At 44.0% G+C, this 23,287-nt stretch overlaps 1 protein-coding gene across 1 annotated transcript in view; it reads left to right on the top strand.

The window, feature by feature from the left end:
• Positions 1–905: 905 nt before the first annotated feature.
• Positions 906–23,287, top strand: part of EFCAB11 (EF-hand calcium binding domain 11) — a 189,901-nt gene continuing 167,519 nt past the window's right edge. Inside the window, exons 1-5 of the mRNA XM_049769903.1 lie at positions 906–1,031; positions 1,653–1,748; positions 4,879–4,924; positions 21,540–21,641; positions 23,070–23,160. Of these exons, the coding sequence (XP_049625860.1) occupies positions 957–1,031; positions 1,653–1,748; positions 4,879–4,924; positions 21,540–21,641; positions 23,070–23,160 (410 nt within the window). The 5' untranslated portion in view covers positions 906–956. The remainder of the gene's footprint in view (positions 1,032–1,652; positions 1,749–4,878; positions 4,925–21,539; positions 21,642–23,069; positions 23,161–23,287) is intronic.

Genomic DNA, 23,287 nt, shown 5'->3' with positions numbered 1-23,287 from the left:
CCAGCTCACAGCCGAGGTTCCCAGCCCGCCACCAGCTCGAATCCCGCCCCTCGGCGGCCTCAATGGCGCTAGTGCGCCTGCGCGCAGTTTAAACCCGCCCCCCTCCCGTGCGGCCCAGTTCTTTCCCTTCCGGGGCCGCTCGCCGCTGGGTCCTAAAGCCCTTTGGTTTCTGTACAGCTGCTGGAGGAAGACACATCTGGACCTTTTCAACTCGCCTTTGGGCATTTTTCTCCTAGAAAGCGAGAGAAGAAAAGTAATGTTACCTAGCGGGTAACACTGTATTCGTTCAGTGATCGTCTGCTTGGAGCCAAACTTCCTGCAGAGAAAGTCCTTCTGCAAAGGGGCTTCGCCTGCTAGATGCTGGGATTATTGATGCTGGAGAGAACTCGACTCCCACGCCCCAAGTTCTTGATCTACACATGACTGCAGGATTTGGATAGCACCAAAAGTGGTTGCAAAAAGAAAGGTTGCACTGGTGAAGGGGGTGTGTTCTGTTTAGGACTACTACAATCATGCTTGTCATTATGGTGCTTAAATAAAAATAATTAAAAAACTGAATACAGTGTAACATTTCAACCACCAAAAAAGGTAATTACTTGCAAGAGGAAGGAAGAAGGGAAAAAATAAAGTCATGAAGAACATATTAAAAATAACTTAGATCAGCAGGATTCCTCACGGCGCGCAAGGGGTTATGGGTAGAAGCGGGGCGTGACCAAGTTTGGGGGTGGGTCTAAGTGTCGCTTGGCCATTGGCTGTTCCAAGGAAACGTTAGTAAACAAAACCTCTAGCCAATAGACTCGTAGGATCAACGACGCTGTCCAATAGGGGCAGACGTTGACTTACACGCCCAATCACAGATGTCAGAATCCGGAAGTGCCCGGGAAACTAACTACTTGCCTTTTGCCGCCAGGTTCTACTCTGTGCTAGGTGGCTGGTTGGGTTTCCAGTAAGGGGCGATGTTTTCCTCTGAGTCCAGAGCCCGTCCGTGGACTAGGGAGGCCAGTGCCGCAGAACACAAGAAATGGGTGGAAGTATGATCGTTTGCACTTGTTATAAATACTTTTGGAGAGCATTTATTAGTTTAATTCTTTCATTTTCTTTTGTTTGTTTTTTTGGGCCACACCCGTTTGATGCTCAGGGGTTACTCCTGGCTAAGTGCTCAGAAATTGCCCCTGGCTTGGGGGAACCGTATGGGACCCCGGGGGATCGAACCGCGGTCCTTCCTTGGCTAGCGCTTGCAAGGCAGACACCTTACCTCTAGCGCCACCTCTCCGGCCCCTTTTTCTTTTTCTTTTTTCTTTTTGTATTTTGTTTTTTTATCAGTTTAATTCTTGAGAACTAAAATAATGGTGGGAAGGATCCCAGGCATTCTGGCTGTTGGGCTGGTGTAGCAGTCGGCCATATAAAGGCTATAATATTAGTTCTATTTATTTGACATTAATAAAGTTTTTATAAATCAATAATATAAATATAAATAGAATAAATATATGTAATATTTATATATAAATATAATAAAACTCCTATTTATGACCCCTACTGTTGTATTGAGTTTTAGATTTGGGATGCTTACAATCCCAATATGAGCTAGTAATGAAAAAACACTAGAGCAAATAGTTTCTATAGGATTCACAAGATTATTTTAACTTCCCTAGGTATTTAAAGCATGTGATGAAGATAACAAAGGCTATCTAAGCAGAGAGGACTTTAAGGTTGCTGTTGTAATGCTGTTTGGATATAAGCCTTCCCAGGTAGAGCTTTTCTTTATTTGGGGATGGGACCAACTAGTCCACTGGTGAATGAGCTCTGGTGTTTCTAAAGCAAAATGCTGCCCTATACCCATTTTTAGAGATGTCTCATGACATGATGAATTGGGGTCCTTCTCCTAAAGAATCTCAGGAAGGATTCAAATTTTCTCTAGTAAGAACCATGGAACGTGTCCCATTGCAGGTTGCTAAAAATTATAAGATATATGAGATGATAAAGAGCTTTCAAGAAGGAAAGCAAGAATGGTACTTCACAGAGGAAGTAGCATTTAAGTATTTTCCCTTTTAACATGTTATTTTCTTGCATTTGTGAGAACAGGATTCAATTACATGAACCCCACAGTCCCCCAAACAACTCCACGGGTAACTTCCAAATATTGAGTCCCTGAGCATTGCCCAGGGTAATGCAAACACCCTGAAATAATAAAAAAGAAAACTACCTCCAAATATTATTTATTTCCAAGTCACAAAAGCAACCTATTCTTTTAATAGATTTATATTTTATCAAAGCATTTTGCTGAAAATGTAAATGGGTGCATTGTATTACAATGTTATCTAGCTTTTTACACATAGCAATACATGAACAAAAGCATATACTACTTCATTTCTTTTTAAAGTTGCATAGTGATCTCTGTAAACATTTTTTACTTTTGGTTCTTTTAGATTGTTTCCATGATTTTTCATTCCTACAAAAAGTACTGCAATGAGCATTCTTTTGTTTCTGCACTTGTGCACGTATACATAGATCTGTGGAGTAGATATTTGAAAATAATGGGCTTTAGGCACCTCTGAAGTGGCATTAGTATTGTGCTTCAGGATTACTCACTATCCTGAAAACTGAGCTGAGCCAAACAACTCCATGAGTAACTTCCAAGTATTGAGTCCCTGAGCATTGCTCAGGGTACCCTGCAAACACCCTGAAATAATAAAAAAGAAAACCACTTCCAAGTATTATTTATTTTCAAATCACAAAAGCAGGCCATTCCATTCCAAAGTTGGCAATATTGCTTCACCAAATTGTGGGGGCACCAGAAAAAAATTCAGGGGCATGGTGATACCTTGGAGTGCCATTGGTAAGAACTTTCAGCTTGATTGTTTAAAGAAGGTAATTTTCAGAGATATGAGTAATCATTGTTTGTCTCTAAAGGGGGCTGTAAACCAGGTAAATTTGGAAACTCCTGGATGGATAGATCGCCTAACCCAGGATTGGTTCTCATCCTCCACCCACTCCCTGTGTAACTCCCTTCCTGTTACCTCCAATCCAGAGACAAATCCTCTCACTAAGCTGCTGAATTAGGGGCCATCAAAGCCAAGAGCTTGTCCAGGTTTGAGAAATTCCATGCAGTTGTCAAGCAGAGAGCCAGTGCCGCCTGCATAGTCCTCTCATGCCCTCATTAGGCCAATAGCTTGGCAATCCCTCTGGCCCAGCTGCAGCGTTTTGTATCAGATTGCAACCCCAGGGAAGCCAAGGAGGCACGTGATTCCCTCCACTATCCTTCATTACGCTCAACTGCATCACAGCTTTACAATGACTATACTCTGCAAACACAAATAGAGCTCATGCACAGCCCATGTGGGTTCTGGGTGTTTCCACTATCCATGGAGGGTTAGTTACTGAGATGCTGAATCAGAGCTCAGCTGGAATTTAAGTCAGGTCAGCTAGACGAACTCTAAACTTAGAAGCATTTATTGAGTAACTGAGATATCTGGTCTCACCTAGCATTTTCCAATCTTGAACCTGATTGTTTTGATTTTAATTTTAGAATAGAAATCAATAAGAAACTAATATAACAATGCATCACATAAGTACATGCACACTGCAAAATTTATTTATTATTGGTAAAAATTTGGGGATTTAGTAGTTTTTTGATTTGGAGTATTTTTAGGGGCCACACCCCAAAGTACTCAAGCTATGCAGTGTTAAAAATTAAACCCAGGTTGGTCCTTTGCATAACTAATGCCTTTGCTGTTGTGATCTATTCTAGCCTGGACCCTACTTGGAAGCAGTTCAGTTCTGTAGAGAGGGTTGCAGAACACTGTGATCAAAACTAACCTAGAACAGAAGAGAAAACAAGGGGGGTGGGCTTGTACCAGTGGGAGTTAGAGTAAGTGTCTAGGGGCCCAGACACCGGTGGTACTGCTGGGATGTAGAGTCCTGGGAACCCTCATGGTGTCCAAGTTGGGCCTTGGTGAACAGTGGTGTTGGGAACATAGGAACGTAACCCCAAGCTAAGATAGTCCTTGTGGTTCTGAAAATTAAGAAAAGTCAGGAGGTATAGGTTGTGAGGGACATGAGCTCAGATCCCTGCCCCTCATAGACACTGAGTACAACAGTCAGTGCCTTGCCTCCCTGACCCACACAGGGTAAAGGGGAGGGTGACAGAGAACCTGGGATGCTCATTTTAACTGATTTTCTACTTAGACTGAGAAACTCAAACCAATGAGGCAGGTTTGCTGTGGGCCTCTCTGACCATTCTGTAATGTTTATAAAGTTCTGGTCACCAGGTGGGGGAATATTCATATATTTTTTTGTTTTGGACCTTACCTGGCAGTGCTTGGGGTACCATATGGCATGCTGGGGATTGGACCTGGGTTTTTTGCATGCAAGGCAATTGCCTTCCTGGCTGTATCATTGCTCTGACCCTCAGAAGTTTATTTTTTAGTATGGGATGAATGCAGGTCTCTAGACTGTGTGTGTGGCATGTTTTGAAATGTGACAGTGCAAAAGTATGAACCTCTCTGGGCCAAAAGGTTAATAATGGTGTTCCACAGTTGTTATTTTTTTTCTCTGTAATTTTAATATGTTCATGGTTTCAAGTTCATGTGACTTTTACTGCAAGGAACTAATTATGTTGCATATATCACTGTTAAGTTGACTTCCTAGTTTCCCATTGTTGTCATTAGTGGAATAAAGTTTGGGAAGAGGTAGCAGTTGGTAGCAGATTCTCTCCATAGTTTACAAACCTAGATGGAAGAATGATGTGCCTGTTCTAGTCAATATTACTGATCTGCTGGATTCAGTAAAGTTGGCTTCTCAGTTTCCTCATACACTGAAAAGCAAGGATTGGTACTATGTAAAACATTGGATGAAATGAATTTTTCTTCTTTTTCCTAGGTAGAAACCAATTCTGTGATGTCTTCAGTAACTTCAGGCACTTCCGGTAATATAAAATTTCTTATCGTTTTAGTACTTTTGTCTAAAAATTCCTAAAACTGAAGTGAATGTGAACAATAAAGACAAAAGGCATTGTGTTTAAGCATGTTTACAAAAATTTATATTTTAGGAAATAAGGTTATAACGGTGTTTGAGTATATGGTTTTATGTACATGAGTAAATGATGATCATGGCTGGATGTGGAACAGAAATAACATAACTGTTTCTGAAGTGCTCATTGACTTTCTGCCCCTGCCTCATGTCACTTCCAGTCCAACATTGCTTTTCTCCCAGCCCCTCATATTTTATTGATTGATAGTTCCAGTTTGGGTATATCTTGTAACCTCCCTTAGCACCCTCTCGTGCTCCAGACCCTCTATCTAGTCAACCCAGTCATTCCCCTGACCCCACCTCCCCAAAATTGGCACCCTCAAGTCCATAATCCAGTATTAAAAGTTTATTATCAGTTACTATTGTCCATACCTTTTATTTGTTCCTCAAGCGAGATCATCCTATGTCTATTTTGCCTCTGGATGATTTTATCAGCACAAAACCTAGCAATACTCAAGTTGCCATGAATTGCATGACTTCATTATTTTCTTCTGCCTATATAGTATTCCATTGTGTATATGTGCAATTTCTTCATTCATCTGTTGGCGGAACACTTAGATTGCTTCCATAGCCTGGCTATTGTACTAAGAGCTAAGCACATATTTCTCTTGTTTTTTGTTTCTTAAAGTGTTTCAGCTCTTTTTAAAAAGTAAAGAATATATTTACAAAGGTGTTTTTATTGTAGAAAAAATGTAAATGGTTGAACAACATATGGGAAAACTATTATTTAGAATTTTTTCCCCTAATATTTGATTCTGGGTCTTCTGCCTTGAGCCATGGAGTGGAGGGAAATGTGGCTAAGAGGGGGAGAATGGGGGAGAAGGTTTGGAATGTTAGGGAGACTCAGATCTTAGCTCTGAACATGTGAAGTTTGGGGGACTTGAGTGGGAAGAAGAGGGGCTTCTGGGATCTACTGGCTAGCACTACACCAAAGAAATCCACATGGGAGGTATACATATAAGGTCATAAATGAGATGGACCCCCCTTTTCCCAGGGCACTGTGACCCCACAGGAACTGTGTGAGTTGAGAGCAGACAAGGCAAGAGCTGAGGGACAGGAGGAGAAGCCACTGTTTGAGCCTGAGCCAAGTGCAGCAGCTGGACCGCCCCCTGCATGGGAAAGTCCAGAAGCTGAGAATGAAAGGTTCATTGGCGTCACTAGCCCTTGGGTGTGTGTTGACTGGAGCAAGAACAGTTTTAGTGCGTAACATGGGCAGGGGTGGAAGTAGAAATGAAATGTGAGAAAGTGCGAGTGTGTGAGTAGACAGGCCTTTCAGGTGAATTGAGTGTTGGGACTATTGAGCTCTTCTGTGTTTACTGGCAGAGGGGAGAGCATGTTTCTCAGCTTAGTACATCATAGAATGGTCTGTGAAGAGGGAGAAAGAAGATAAGAGTGGTGGATGCTCACTGTTGGAGGGCCAGTAGTCCACAACAAGCTGGGTTGGCTTTGTGAAAAGTCACCTTTTGTTTACATTTTACTCTGGTTGCCTTCTTTTTTGGGAGGGACCCCAACCAACATGATGAGAGCTTGGGGATCACTTCCAGTGATTCTTTGTATTAGAAGGAATCATACCCAGCAGTGCTCAGGATTTACTCCTGGCTCTGCAGTCAGGACTCAGTCCTGGTGGTGTTCAGGAGACCCCATTTATGGTATGCTGGGGATCAAACTTGTGTGGGCCACATTCAAAGCAAGCGCCCTCCTCACTGTACCATGGCTTCCTTCTGTGATTCTTGATCAACCAAGACCTGTTGGTGTTAGGAACCACCAGGATTCTCCTCCTTAGCAATGCTTGAGAATTATGTCATGTGGAACTAGGGATCGTATTTGAGTCCTGGTGCATGCAAGGCATGTGTCTCTGACTACTGAGATCCCCCCCATTTTTTCCTTTGCATTTTTGGGGGTTTTGGGTCACATCTGGCGGTGTGCAGGGGTTACTCCTGGCTCTGTGTTCAGAAATTGCTCCTGGCAGACTTGGAGGACCATATGGGATGCGGGAATTGGCCGTGTGCAAGGCAAACGTCCTACTGCTGTGCTAACACTCTGGACCCTTCCTTTGCGTTTTTTATCACTGCCTCTGCCTCTTCCCCAAACCCTGTACCCTTTAGCAGTGACTGAGTACCTCATACACATCTGCCCTATTGACCTGTGTTTTCATTTGATTGGCCTGCTCTGTTTTCATGTATCCTGAGTCTTCCTCAATACATCTTTGCTTCTTTCCTCCAGGAAGTGCTCTTGATGGAGTCAACTCTCTAGCCTTGAAGGCAGGTCCCCACCATCTGTCCACATAGAGTGAGTTGTCTGATGGGGAACAAAGGTTGACTTCCAACAGAAATTTCTTGTGTAATAAATTAGTGTTTCGGGCCTGGAGAGATAGCACAGCGGCGTTTGCCTTGCAAGCAGCTGATCCAGGACCAAAGGTGATTGGTTCGAATCCCAGTGTCCCATGTGGTCCCCTGAGCCTGCCAGGAGCTATTTCTGAGCAGACAGCCAGGAGTAACCCCTGAGCACTGCCGGGTGTGGCCCAAAAACCAAATAAATAAATAAATAAAAATAAAAATAAACAAATCAGTGTTTCCCCACTCCACCCCTACAGTCCCTATCCCAGGGGAATTGCTTCACATTTAAAATTCAGCTTCAGAGAAAGTTTTCTCAGATGTATTACATTCATAGGGATGCTCTTCCATCTGGCTAATTTGATGCAGTGAAGGGTAAATACTACTCCTTCAAGTTACCACTTCCCAGAGATTCTCTTGGGGAGGGTGCTATGATTGATACCTACAGGCTGCTTCCAGCCCAGTTTCCTCCCTGCATTTTCCTTCCTTCTGAGCACTGACTGGTGGCTGAAGATAGATTCACAAGATTTACGAAATCTCTCCTTCCTGGCTCCTTCAATTCTTGAGTTTTGACTTCAGGCACCAGCATTTATCATGTTTGTTGCTGGATGACAATAATACCAAAATTCCCTTTTGACATGAGTGCTGTGGTATATCACAGCTGTGCGTTTTGGACTCAAGTTCCTCTACATTCATTTATATCTGGGGTTTCTCTCATGCCAGAGTGCTCCTCTGTAACAAAGACTTGATTTATCACGAAACTTTTCCTTTCTGCAAATTCATCGTCTTTTGAGGATTTACGTCAGTCCTAAATTTATTCCCCCCCCCCCGTACTGAAAATACTCTTCCCCATGAGTAAAACTTCCTACGTTTGGTGATGGGCCCCTGACCCGGCTCTGGTTTACATTTCCTTGCAAGGATATGACACCTACATTCATATGCACTTCTCAATCAAATCATTAGCATGCTGCTTTTCACAGCCTCTTCAGCTAATAATTCATTACAAAATATTTCAAAGGGTTACGAAGTAAATTAGTCATCAGAGAGATTCCAGGGACCTATGGGGGGGGGGAGGAGGAAGTGGGTTGGAGGAATGAGCTCAGAGGGACAGGTGCTCTGCCTTTGCTCTGACAAGACTGAAGGGATTCTGTCATCTACAAGCTCCCAGTCATTTACCTTCTTCTAGTCTTGACAGCAGTCGTAAACTCACTATCAAAGCAGCACTTTCTCTGCGATTAAAGAAATAGATGTAGAGCCAAGGGACTAACTCTCCAGCTAGCTTCAGCTTTGTTTCCATAAAGGGGTGGGAGGAAGGCAGGACCCAAGACCACAAACGTCCTGGAGAAAAGTGACACAACTGTTGAGCAGAATCACTGCCAGCCCTGATCTCTCTGGTCACATCTTTTTCCTGTTAGAGCCATTCAACATTGAGCTGGTTCCATGCCAGCATCTTTTCTCCTATTTACTGATATAATTAATATTTGCTCATTCATTTGCTTGAAGGAAGATCAATGCAGATGCAATTTCTTTCCATGTTTTTTTATGCTTAGATTTGGGGGGACGGGGGAGGGAGCCACATCTGCTTGGAGGTTATTTCTGATTTAGATGGTTTTCAAGAGTGCTGAAGGGGGGCATTGGGGAGGTGGGAGAATAGCAGTGCTAGAGGTGAATCCAGGGCTCCATATGCAAAGCACAAACTTCAGTCCCCTGAGCCCTCTCCCTAGCTCCTTCTGTTTTGAGCTTGAAGAACTAAAACGCAGGCAGTGGCTTTGGAGAAGCTGCTTACTAGGATTAATTCCCAAAGTTCTGGGAGACTGACTGCTTTGGGAATTCTCTTGCTGGCCAGAGCAGTAGTTTGAACCCACCAGTCTGCGAACTGGTGCCAGTTTTCAGGCATAGAAAGGTTGAAGAGGACTGATGTGCCATGCTTTGCTTCTCACTGGCCTGTGGCTCAGTATCCAGGACAGATACTGGCTTGCAGGTGGGCCCAATACTCGGGACAGATAGTAGCTTGCAGGTGTAAAAAAGATACAAAAAGGCTGAGCTAGGACCTTATGACTTCCAGACAAGGCCATGAGAGGGCGCCAGCTGGCCGTTCCCAGCATTCACTGGCCAAAGCCTTGGTGAAGTCCAGACTTAAGAGTCTGATTGACTTAGTTGGGATGCACTGACTACCCTTCCAGTGAGTAGCAGCCCCCAAATGCTGAGCGCCTGTGTCAGAGGTTCCTTGAGGAAAGGCAGAGTGAGAACTTAGAGTCAAAGCCATTATGATAGGAATGGACCACAGGGTTGCCCAGGATAAATGCACCAGGAGGGGCAGGGGCGGGGGAACGACGAGACTTGAGAGCAGGCAGAAGGAGCAGTGAAAAGTGTCAATAGTGTTTTCATCTTATTTATGTTTTCAGTCCAGTTTTATTGGCTGAGCATTGATTTACAGCGCTGCAGAACTTCAGACTACAGCTTCTCACCTTTCTAAATAAACACATCTCAGCGAGCCCAAGCTGTCAAAGGAACCACGTTCTTTTCCATCCTGTCACCCACCTTTAGCCAAAAGAGTTTGCAGACTCTCAGAACTGTGTTTCTATTTTTGTTTTTGTTTTTTTTTTTTCCTCCAGGTGGTTTGCTTTGGTTATTTGTTGTCCACATCTTAGCAAAACCGTCTGGTCATGCCTGACTTAATTCACTCGGCATAACCAGTTTTATCCATATTGTTGCAAAGGACATATACTCATATGGGTCCACAGAGCAGCCAGATATCACAGTCCTTCATCCAGTTCTCAGTGACGTGGGCTTGACAGTGGAAGCCTGGTTTGTTATTGTGAATAATGCTCCTGTGGGCCAGGGCTGCAGATGTATTTTCTTTTTTTTTTGGTTTTGGTTTTTGGGCCACACCCGTTTGACGCTCAGGGGTTACTCCTGGTTATACGCTCAGAAATCGCCCCTGGCTTGGGGGGACCATATGGGACACCGGGGGAATCGAACCGCGGTCCGTCCTACGCAAGCGCTTGCAAGGCAGACACCTTACCTCTAGCACCACCTTCCCGGCCCCCAGATGTATTTTCTAATTAGTGTGTTCATTCATATTTTTTGGCTAAAGACCTGAAAGTGGTCTTGCTGGATCCTTTGGAATTTCCAGTTTTTGTCTTTTATCATGAGTACATGGGCATCTGTTTATTCTTTTGGGAGGAGGGCACGTCAAAAATTTGTCTTTTTAGTTTTGTGGTAATTTCTTTTAATGCATATAACTTGGTTATTGTGATCATTTATTATCAGTTTGGGGCCCACACTTAATTGCTGATACCTGACTCTGCACTCAGGTTTTACTCCTAAAGGGTCTTAGGGAATTATATGAAAGGTGCTGGGATGAAACCCAGGTCAGCTGTGTGCAAGGCACCTGCCCTCTGTACTATCTCTCTGGTCCCACTATGTACAAGTAGGATATTTATTGCTGCTCCATTTGGTGGTACTTGCTTTTTTCCCCCTGGTTATTGGGGACCCAAGTACATCTGGACGTCAAAGTCCAGGAAAAATGTCTTTTGTGTTTTCATCTGTACTTAATGCCATTTTAAATGTCTGTAACTTAAGCAGCAAGTGATTATTAGCTAAAGTTGTTTAGGTACTAGGAACAATGTTGATGGCAGGAGAATAGTGAAACCATTTGTTTAAGAAACAGACTATCCCAGTTTGGGTTGTTTCAGTCTACATCATTTCTCCCACCCCCTTTTTTTTTCAAAGGGGGAGTTTGGAACTCTATTTTTCAGTTGTCCATATGCAGTGTTGGAAATTAAACCAGTTGGCAGAATGAGAAACAGCCACCTTAACACCAGAACTTTGACCAGCTCACAATTATTCCTCCTCTTGAAATGTTTTTTTTTAATCATAAACTTTGTTTTCTGTGATGCATTTCATATCTTCTCTAAGTACAAGGAATATTTGCAGTTTACAACCAAAAGAGACCTAAAAACTTGTAACCCCTTCTATTTAAAATTATAATGGGGGGTTGGAGTAATAGTACAGCAGAGAGGTTGTTTGCCTTGCACTCAGCGAACCTGGGTTTGATCCTGTCATCTCATATGGTCCCCCAAGTATAGCCAGAAGTAATTTCTCAGCATGGTCCCCATACCAAAAAAATAAAATGATGATGATGATGATGATGCCAGGACTCAAACAAAGGGTCTCACACAATTCAAGAATAGACTCTACCACTGGACTATATCCCTCGAACTCTTCCCTTTTATATTTTGGCTGATATTTATTTAATTTTTTCCATTTGAAACTTTAAACACTATAGTTTACAAAGTGGTACAGAATAGTGATCTCAGGTACTCAGTAGTCCAACACAAATCCCACCACCAATGTGACCTTATTTCAACCAGTGCTTCAAGTTTCCCAATACCCCACTCCCCAGTCTGCCACCTCAGTAGGCACAAAATAAATTGCACAAATATAATGGCTGGCCTGGAGCGATAGCACAGTGAGTAGAGCTTTTGCCTTGCATGCAGCTGTCCTGGGTTTAATTCCCGGCATCCCATACTGTCCCCCAAGACTGGCAGGAGTGATTTTTGAGCACGGAGCCAGGCTTGACCCTGAGTCCCACTGGCTATGGCCCCCAAACAAAACAAAACAAAACAAAACAAAACAAAACAAAACAAAACAAAACTTGGTGCTACTGATGTTATTTTCCAAAGATTTGCTGGGCTGTGAGATGCTAGTTAAGCCTTCTGTGCTATTATACTATTGTACTGGGCTTCTACTCAATGTTCCCATCTAATTTTCTGTGTTCCTACTGGGCTGTCAATACTATGAAATTTGGAGATATCATACAGCTGCATATGTGACCATGTGCTCAGCAGCTGCAACACTAGGAATTCAGCAGCTTGGCACCTTGGGCCTACCAGGTTCAGTGCAGCTGTGGCTTCTAAGTTCAGTCATGAGGCTGGGAATTTAAATGGGAGTGGAAGTGGTTGTGTGTAGTGGAGCACTGGACCCTCATATAGGAAAGGGGCTCAGCTTGCTCCCTCTCAAGAAGGCTCCAGTGATGAGCCTGGAGATCAGACTTACCAGGTTCAGTTCCACTGTGGCTTCTCTTTGAGACTTCTTCCCTCTTTTGAAATGAGGAGGCCAGACCAGAGAAGACTGAAAAAATATTAATTCTGGAATTTGATGGTTCTTTAGTTATTTGCAAAATCCCTTTTATCTGTGTTGCTGTCTTTGCTAATATTATGGATAATCACAGCTGTGACTTTTTGAACACTTTCCATGTGAAGACTTTGCGATGTGGCGCTTTATAGACTGTTAAATATAATACAGCCCTGACATATCATTTGAACGCTTTCAAATTCAGGCACTTCTGGGACTGGAGAGATAGAATGGGGGCAGGTGTTTGCCTCACATGCAGAAGGACCATGGTTCAAATCCTGGCTTCCCATTTGGTCCCCCGAGCCTGCCAGGAGCGATTTCTGAGCATAGAGCCAGGAGTAACCCCTGAGCACTGCCGGGTGTGACCCAAAAACCAAAACCAAAAAAAAAAAAAAAAAAACCAAAAACAAAAAATAAACACCCAAATTTAAACACTTCTGAAGCTCAGAGAAGTTAGTAATTTGCCCAGAGCCTTTCTGCTAGCTGGTCACTAGTAGGCCACAATGTTCTCACTTCCAAGTTTTCCCCCTTAACCATTGATAAAATAAACCTTGCCTTACTTTTTTTTGGGGGGGGGGCACATCCGTTGACACTCAGGGGTTACTCCTGGCTATACACTCAGAAATCGCTCCTGGCTTAGGGGGACCATTTGGGACGCTGGAGGATTGAGCTGAGGTCCGTCCTAGGCTAGCTCTTGTAAGGCAGATGCCTTACCTCCAGGGCTACTGCTTGGGCCCCTCGCCTTGACTTTCAAATAGGTTGACACTGACATATACCACCAGTGGCTCATACTTGAATATGGTTTAATAAACACAAATTGCAGTACTGATATGCAGCACTGACATCAGAGACAGAGTGGAGGCCAGTGTTTTTCCCTAGGAATTTGATGGAATTCAAGTCACATTGAGTTAGTACATAAAAGGCAAGTTTTGTATAGATCTTAGAGAGATCTTAGAGTTCAATGCCACATGTGGTTCTGGAGCAAATAAGGAATCACAGCTAAGCAGCCATACCATAGAACATCCTGGTCTCCAGAGTTTTTTTTTTTTTTCTCCCTCTGGGCTATTTCTTACCCAGATCCTAGTGAGGAGAGACAGATGAGTTGACATGCCCACTAACTCTTGAGTAAATCCCTCAGGAACTGCTAGAAGGCTGTGTCTCCACTTCTCCAGAGGCCAGTGAGCTAATGCCAGAATGTACATGTTACTTTTCATACAAAGTCCCTGTGTGCTATCTTGGGACACCTGGCCTCACTGTAGAGCATTTCCTAGCAATGGGTCCTTTGCTTTCTGTTTGCCAAACACCATGACTAAGACCACCACCTGGACCTCAGGCAGCTGTTGGCAAATTCCTTCTAGACTCCTATAAAATACACTTAGGGAGGAAACTCCAGTAAAGCACAGCGGGATCTTGCTTTCTCTGGGCGATTCGATGGCACTGCCTTCCTTTTACGTCCTTATATTATTGTCTTCCAAAAGAATCAATATATTTCATCCTCGTACTTAAAAAAGAAAAAGCCCTCTAGGAACTTACCTTTCACCTTCAACTTTGATAGAAAAATGGAAGAGACTGATTTTTCTATAAGGATAATGATGGATGGTTTAACTCAGTTGTACTAGCCAGTGTCAGTTCTGTTGGAAAATAATTTGTGGGTGATGAGGTTAAGGACCAGTTGGTTCTGCTCTCCTTTATTGCTCTCTGGTCTGATAGATTGGAAACCAGAAGGTTTACTATTAAAAACACCTTCTCCTAGGGGCCAGGACAGTGGGTAGTGCATTTGCCTTGCACATAATCTACCTAAATTCAATCCCTAGCACCCTCTATGGTCCCCCAAGCACTCCCAGGAGTGATTCTTTTTTTTCCCCTCATTGTCTGTTTAGTTTTTTTATTTTAACTTGAGGGGAATTACATTTTATATTTTCCCTCCATGGGATAATATTAGATTTTTCTAAGAAAGGGTTGAGGGGGTGAATTTAATCTATCTCTCAGGATCGATTTTTTTTTTTTTGGTTTTTGGGTCACACCTGGTGATGCTCAGGGGTTCCTCATGGCTCTGCTTAGAAATTGCCCCTGGCAGGCGTGGTGGACCATATGAGATGCAGAGAATCGAACCACCGTCCATCCTGGATTGACTGCATGCAAGGCAAATGCTCTAACACTGTGTTATCTCTCTGACTCCTCAGGAGTGATTCTTGAGTGCAGAGCCAGGAGTAATCCTGGAGCATTGCCAGTGTGGCCCCCAAAAGCACAAATTTAAAAAATAAAAACATTCTCCTGAAGTTAAATGGAATTGTCCATTTATTTCATTTTATTCTCCCCCTCTGTTGTACAACAAAATGGATCTTCCTCCCACAAAATTTGTTGTAGTGCTCACAGGGGTGGGCTGCAGTGCTCACATACATGCTTGCTGGGGCTGTACACTGTTAGTTGTGCTCATGCATATTCTGATTCTATTCCCTATTGGGGTTACTGTTTGCCAGTACATGAGTACGGGCCAAGGACGTTCCTGTCCCAAGCAGACTTGCTGAAAGGGATGAAGGGTCTCACACCTGAGTATGCTTGCACATGGCTGTTTCCTTTGCTCCAAGAACACTCATAACCCTCCGTGTTGCAACTTTGGGTGACCACAGACAGTGGAGCTGCACATATAATGCATGTGGGCGATTTTAAGAATCATATAGCCTCAGGCTTGCAAAGCTACTTTTGCTATTGCGTTATCTAGGGTTCTAGACTTGAAAATTGCTGATTTTCCTAGTCTTTTTTTGGGGTGGTTGGCCACACCTGGGGGTACTCGGGAGAATCCTGGTCTGCACTTATGAATTACTTCTGGCTCATAGAGACCATATAGGATGTGAGGGATCAAAGCCGGTTAACCACTTGCAAATGCCTTATCTTATGCTTACTATCACTCCAGCCCTGGTTTTTCTAGTCTTTTGGTTCTAGTGTAAATACCTAGTAGAGATGTTTTCTGCTCCCACCTAAGCAGCTAGGACCATGGTCCTCTAGCAGTTTTCCCCAAGTGGGCAATGCTCCTTTTTGTTGCCAGAGTGATATATGGGGGAAGAGGGGAGAAGTAGCAGTTGGGATGGGGTACTTTCTGCTTGTTCACTTCAAGAAGGTGTAATTTCAGGGGTGCTGAGCAACTTTTTGTGAAAGGGGGACTGCACATTAGGTAAGTTTGGGTACCACCTGGTCCAGGGGGTATAGCAGGGTTTTGTTTCATGAGTTCATGTTTCCGTTGACCCCCTACTTATTCTTTTCTTTAACCAGAAAGCTGCCTTCCCATGGACGTTCTCGTAGCTGGAAATGCTCATCATGGCACCCGGTGGTTTCTACATCCACAGATAAATATTTCCTTCCAAGGGCTGTGGGTTACATTTTGTGGAGTGATGGGAAAGGACAGGAAACAGAGACTCAGACCTTGAGCTGTTCTGAAGTAACAAGTGGAAGGGGATTGGGGGCCACTCAGCAGGCAGATGTCAGAAGCTTTCAGAAGAAACCCTCCAGGGCTCAGAGAGGCCGCCACAGCCCCGTTGTGCAGGGGCTGTGCAGTGTGCAGCGTGTATACTAGCACTGATCCAGCAGGCAGCAGCCATGGGCCTCTGCCTGGCTGTGCCAGTTTTGACTGTGGAACTTAGCCCCAGGCACCACTTACCCTGCTGCCCTCTTCTCTCCCCTGGAAATGCAGCTCTCCTGGGTACCAGACCTTGAGGACTTTACAAATTGGGAGAACAAAGAGAAGGCTTTCACTCTCCTCTGGCACAGCAGCTGGGTGCCTTCACCTAAGGGCTCTCTGCATGCCACACCCTGGGAGGGGTTCTCATCTGCCCATACACATACCTACTGCCCACCACAAATAGTTGAATTTCTTCTTACTTCCTCTTTTGTTTTGGTTTGATTTGGGGGCCACACCTAGTGCTGCTCAGGCTTTTACTCATGGCTTTGTGCTCAGGGATATCTCCTGGTGGCCACATGTAGTTCTGGGAATTGAACTAGGTCAGCCTTGTGCAAGGCCAGTGCCCTCCCCACTGTACTGTCTCTCTGCCCCTCCACCAGCCCTCTCTTTACCCTGAATTTGCCTGCAGGAGTCTCAAACTCGTGGCCCGCGGGGCCGTTTGCAGCTCTCTGTACAACATTTTGTGGCCCTGCCCTAAAGGAATCTTTTTTTGTTTTAGTTGTTTGGGTCACCCCCCCCCCAATGTTCAAGGCTTACTACTGACTTTGCACTCAAGGATCACCCCGACTTTGCCTCCTGCGGCCTCCAGGTAAATTGAGTTTGAGCCCCCTGGTTGCTGCGTTTGCATCTGCAAAGCTGTCAACATTACTTGAGTCCTCCTGGGACACCCTGTCTGGGTGTCCGCAAAAAGCGTCCTTTTGTACAGCTCTTGTCGAATGTGTCCAGACGAGGGCGCTGCTGGGATGTCGAGAGGCTGAGAGCTAGGGAGGGGACTGAGGACCATTTTGCCTGGAAGGGAGTTTTCAATTCTGGAATTGGCCTGGGGAAAAAGCCCTGCTGTCTGGGCATACACAGTTCAACACAGTGGCCTAGATCTTAAATCCAAGCCCTCAAGGGCCCTTTTTCTCCTTGAGCTGCTGGAGTAGTCTTGGAAACTTGGAAGCATCATAAACATTGTCTAGGAGCCCCTTTCCTTCAAAGAAAAAAAAATAAAATAAAAAACCTTTCTAGATTCAGACATATGGGCTTTGAAAATATAAACACTGAGGAATCTTTGAAAGGTTACTTGTGGGATATGCACCTACTTTAAAAAGCAACAATTTCTGGCCATGTTTAATAGACATAAGTGTTTACCATGGTTCCGATTTCTCTGTTCCACTATAAACTGTTTATGTTTTTCTTCAGTAACAGAGCTAAAGTTAAAGAAAAAGTTTATATATCTAAAGCTTAGTAGTCCTCTGACTCTGCCCTGTCCTCAGCTTCTGTGACAGTCTCCATGGTGGGGTCCCTTCACCTCCAGTCCTCGAAGTTTTGCTCCCCACTCCCACCCCTGTGGCCTCTAGAAGTCGTAATCTGGATTTGATTTCCCAAAGTAGAGAAAGCTTGTGTTGTAGCTTTTAAAAGGCCACTTTAATCCTTTCAGAGACCCTCATTTCTCGGCATTTTCAATCCCTGGGCATATTAATATGTGACTCACTGAATATGAACCCTCCCTTTTCTACTAAATTCAGGCCCAGACTTCGAGTCTAAATAACTTGGCATTTTTATTGTTTTCTCCTTCACTTTCCCCAGCTTTTATTGCGGTTTCTAATTTAAGCTCCCCGTGATGGCCAGAAACGAGATGACTTCATTTTCGAGAGGATTTTCTCTCTGTGCACTGACCCTGAAGCTCAGAACTGTGAACCATAAAAAAATATATACATAATGAAACTTTCAAGGAAAAAAAAATTCTCTATAGTTTTGTTAGCCCTTTGAATATATCCACCCCATGGTGAAAGATGATTACCCTCTGAGGGAACTGCTTAAAAACAAAACAAAGCAAGTGGGAAAGAACACATTCCCGGCCTGTCTTTCTCTGTGACATATCTATATCACACGTCTTAAGTACTTTGGAAAGTAAAAAATATAGAGATACTCATTATAGAACATAAAAGAGGCCTCTTGGCCAAGGATGGTTTATGAATCAGAGGAAACTATTTCCGCTGGTCTAGAAAATGGTGCGCCTCATCAAGGATGGAGGGATCTGTTGGTCCCAGTGGTCTTAAAAGGCCCAACCCTCAGTTCTTAGGGTATATTTCCAGGGCACTGCTGGACTGGGAAGAATGGGGAGCCCACTTCCTGCCAAGCTGAATATCTCATCCTTTATTCCCACACACCACACCTTCCTGTTTTCGAAAGCAGAACCTTCCACTGGGGCTAAAAACACCTGCCCTGTGTGCAGGAGACCTTGAGTTTGATTCCTGGTGCCCCCAACATGTACAGAGCATGGTTCCTGGTTGCTACTGCAGATGCCTTCCTGCAAGCAGCCAAATACTTGTGAGCAGACAGACTCCTGTGAAGTATGTGTGAAAACCATTAGTCCAGAGTGTGAGCCCAGGCCAGCTTGTGTGTGAGCACCCCGGTGTGCGAGATCCTGGGACGTGGCACCAGTACCACCAGCAAAAGGAAGGAAGTGCTAGGGAGCAGAAACTTTTCTACAGCTAATGAAAAAGTCTCCTAATGACTCATCTACTTGCTATGCCCAGGCATCTGTGGTGCCTCTTTCATAGAAGCTATGAAAATTCAACACAGGTAGGCACAGAGGCCCACGTGCTTCCTGATATTGTCCAGATCTCCATGTGTGACCATGGCCAAGTGTTTTGATAACTGTCATTAGCAGAGCAGCGCACACATGAGACCCAACATGGTTTGAAATTAGAATTTTCTGAACATATTCCTTCACCCCAGGGGTGGACACAGGCAGTGCCTTTCTCATTGGGTATGAAATCGGATGGTCTTTGTGAGGTGGTAATTTAAGGTTTGGATATTGGGACAGCAGGTGGAGCTACAGTGAGAACTCTTTTGGAGCCTCTGAAAGAGCAGAGAAATGGATATAGCCACGGGTGGTTTTGGACCTTATAGGTAGGCAATTAGGCAGTGGTTGCACTATGTAAAGACCCAGCTGAATACTGACCTCTTGGTCCTGGGAAAGGGGACTTGGATGGAGTAATGCCTGGCCATGTGTGATGAAGACAACCTAAAGGCATGCATACTTGGATGGGAGTGAGGCTATGGCTGGATGACAAATGGGATCTCCAAGTCAGACAAGTGCTGCCCTCCTCCACTGCTTCCCCTTCCTTCAACCCCTTTGCTCACTTTCTGTGGCCACATAAGCAAGAAGCTTTCCAGCTCTCTCATCATCCTGTCTAGTCTCACTCTATTCCAACCATAGTGATCTTTTGTCTTTTCTCCCATTTCCTGTTCCCATGACCTAGCACCAGGGTTCCCACTGCCATCCTCTAGTCATTGGAGTTTTGTCTTGTCTGGGCCTTAGCTCATAGATTACTCCTCTAAAAGTTGCCCCATACATACTCCCAGCTCCTCTGGGGTAGGGACATCGCTGCCCTGGCAGCAGCCAGCATTGCTTCCCTGTTCCCTCCCTGCCACTATGTTCATTGGCTTCTGAGGCTGTGTGTTGACCACCTTCCTCTGTGTTTATTGGCTGCTTAGCCTGTGTGGTGAACTCCTTCCTCGGTGTTCATTGGTAGCCTAGCCTGCGTGGTAACCACCTCCCTTAGTGTTCATTGGCTCCTTAGTGTTCATAGCCTGTGTGGTGACCATGTCCTTGGTTTCATTGCCACATGAACCTGCATGGTGACCTCCTCTCTTGCTGGACACCCCAACTCTCTTGGAACTGAAATCATGTCTCTTCTCCATTCACCCCTTTTTTTTCAGAACTTCTTATGGTGCCTCGAATACAGTAGGTCCTTAGAAGTTGCAAAAGGATAATCGACAAACATACAGATCTGACTTTTTTTTTTTTTTTTTTTTTTTGGTTTTTGGATTTTGGGCCACACCCGGCTATGCTCAGGGGTTACTCCTGGCTATCTGCTCAGAAATAGCTCCTGGCAGGCATGGGGGAATCATATGGGACACCGGGATTCGAACCAACCACCTTTGGTCCTGGATCGGCTGCTTTCAAGGCAAACACTGCTGTGCTACCTCTTCGGGCCCCAGATCTGACTTTTTGAAACGTCTAAACTTTTCTTTCTTAGTGGTGGGAAGGCTACATCTAGTGGTACTTGGGGTTGCTGCTTAGGGGTTCTTCCTAGTAACCAAGGAATGCTCAGGAGTGCATTGTGGGGCTGGAGGTCGAACTTTAGGCCCCTCTCATGCAAAGCATGTGTTTGGCTCATTGAATTACTACTTCTCAATCTCTACATTTTTAAGTCTTTAGCTACAAATGAGAAAATTCCTGGAACATGAAGAAAATGATTCCCTTTGTTTTAAACCACCAGGTTTATTTTTAGGAAAGGTGTACAGCTCAGTGTAATCACACCAAAACAAAAAGGGTGAAAGTTCTTAACCATTAGCACATGGTTCTTGTATGATAAAAGGCCTATTTTTAAAACACGGATACATTTTTTCTCACAGAAACCCTGAGTTCTAAAAATGAGCCGCTCTTTTTATAGATTTAGGGCTCAGTTCACTGAAAACGTTTAAATTCTTGGCTCCGCACGTTAAACCTATCAGAAAGATCACATTAGAATCCATTTTAATAGACATTGTAAGCAGAGTCTCCAATCTCATGATCCTGCTGGGCTTTTTTATTAGGAAACTCACAGGAAGCAGAGCCTGAGGCTGCAGAACAGTCGTGGGGTGGACCCAGGACTGGGGACGCTGCCAGCTCCATTGTTTATGGAATATTCTCTTGCCCTTTATCTGCGGTGTGCAATTGGTATTGACTTTTGAGAAACTACTTCTTCACCCGGATCTCCCAGTTGGAAAAGAAACCCGCTGAAATGACATCTGGGTAGGAAAAAAGGGATCAAAGAAACAGAAGGCAAGAAACATGATGAGACCTGGTTTAATAAGTCGCTTCAGGCATGTTAGATCTAGGAGAGTGAAGAGCATAGCACTTTTTTGAGGTCACCATTTCTTTCTCCCCTGGAAAAGCTCAGTGAACTTCACCAGTGTTTGTCTGTTGGGCGATTGGTTTCTAATGTTGAGTCTACTTAGCAGTTAGCAAAAATCTTTCCTACTTTATATATTTGTTGCTTTTGTTTTGGGGTGCCACATCCAGTAGTGCTTAGGGCTTACTCCTGGTTCTGTACTCAGAGATCAGTCTTGGCCAGACTCAGGGACCATCTATAGTGCCAGGGATTGAACCCAGACTGCCCGTGTGCAGGTGTCTTACCAGCTGTACTAGCTCTCCCTGCCTTTCAGAGGTTTATTTTTTAGGAGTAAATATTGCTCAACAAAATGAAGGTCAAAGGAATTTAGTGTACTATTTACCATTTTTGGATTTATGTTTGTTTTTTTTTATGTAAGGAGAAAAGGTTTTGTAAAAAAAAAATGTTTGCGTGCTTGTACTTAACTTTCAGGTCTACCACTTCAGGAGTTTTTAAATATCATAAGGAAAAAGAAGGAAGCTCAAATCTTCCGGAATGAAATAAGACACATTTTCACAGCTTTTGACAGGCATTGTAAGTGTCTTTTGAGTGTTTGGGTATGAAAAACGACTGTTAAAGAACTGTGAATGGGACAATATATACAGTACATCTGAATACCTGGAGGATCATGTTACAGAAGCTGTTTAACCTTAGATGTCTGTATGAATTGCTTTAGTCATTGTCTTAAATTATTGACATTCAAGATTGTTTGCAATGATATGGCTGCATTCTAAGGGACAGCCAAAAGACTGTCATGTAAGGCTTTAGTCATGAGCCATTAACTAAGGTGGGTGTTATTGGGGTTCCTGTTCCCCCAGAACTGAATTGACCCTTGCCTGACTGGATCCCAGTGTTTTCTGCCTTGGCTGTGGCAGAGAGAAGGGGCTGCAGACCCCTAAAGAGCACTTCCCAGGATGGAAAGACCCTGGAGTCCAGCCTCAGTGGCTTAGTGGCTACTCTGGTTCCCCAAATGATAATATAGTTCTAATAGCAAGTCAAAATTAAAGTGGATTTCAAGGGAGAAATTGTGTTGGGACTTTACCAAACCTTGAGCTCTGTCATCTGGAGCATATGGCTTGATAGTCTTTCCCTGGAACTCAGCATCAGCCAGTGATAAAGCTGAAATCATCTTTTATGCTCAGCAGGGCTGTGTTGAAGAAGAGCATGACTAGTTTTTTCTTTGCTCTTTTTTTCTCTTCCAATTTTTAGGCCATACTCGGTGCTTACTCCTGCTTCTGCACTCAGGCACAACTCATGGCAGTGCTTAGGTGGCCATTTGGGGTCTCAGGCATTGTATCAGGGTTGTTGGCTACATGCAAGGCAGATGGCCCTCCCTGTTGTGCCATCATTCCAGGCCCTTGTTGTGTTGTTTTTTGGGTCACATATGGTGGTGCTGGGTGGCTTCTCCCAGCTCTGTGCCCAGAGGTTGTTCTTGGAGGTGCTAGGGGGCCACAGAGTGCTGGAGCTCCTACTTGTAAAGCCCGTGTTCCAGGCCTTTGCCCTGTCTCCCTATGTCATTAATTCCATTCTTTGTTTTGGGTTTTAGGCCTCACCAGGCTATTTGTTGGCGCAACTCTTGATTCAGGGTCACCTCTGGTGGTACTCAGGGTATCATATAGTCTTCCTCATGCAGAGCCTGCTCAGTCCTCAAAGCCATATCCCAGCTCTACTCCAGCCACTAGATTTTAGATTCTATTTTTCTCAAATTGCCATTGACAGACAAAATTCAAGTGTTAATCTCTGTTCTTCTAAATAATTATTACAATTGTTTATAAATTGTTATTTATATAATTATACTTGCTAAAATTTCCCCCATAGTATTATGACTGGAATTCAGGCTGTAGGGTCTTTAGAAGAAAGTTAATTTAAAAAAAAAAACATTTTCTTAAATTTTGTTATACAATATTCCAACATCCATTTCTTCACCAGTGTATATTTCCCACCACCTTATGTCTCAAATAGATCGTGGCTACTTAACTTTGGAAGATTTCGAAAAAGCATTTGAACTGGTAGCTCCCAAGTTGCCAAAGAGGGTGGTGATTGAGGTGTTCAGGTAAGACTCTATAATCTTGACCCTTTGCACCCCTCAACTCTCTTGGTTTTCTGCTTGCTGCCCTGATGATCACTCACTCCTGATTTTGCACATTCTGTTCCTGGTAGCCTGTTATCGTGATGTTGGA

Source organism: Suncus etruscus, chromosome 3, assembly GCF_024139225.1.
Source record: "Suncus etruscus isolate mSunEtr1 chromosome 3, mSunEtr1.pri.cur, whole genome shotgun sequence".
NCBI lineage: Eukaryota > Metazoa > Chordata > Mammalia > Eulipotyphla > Soricidae > Suncus > Suncus etruscus.
The sequence above is the reverse complement of the archived record's forward strand: the minus strand, read 5'-3'. Positions and strand labels throughout refer to the sequence as shown.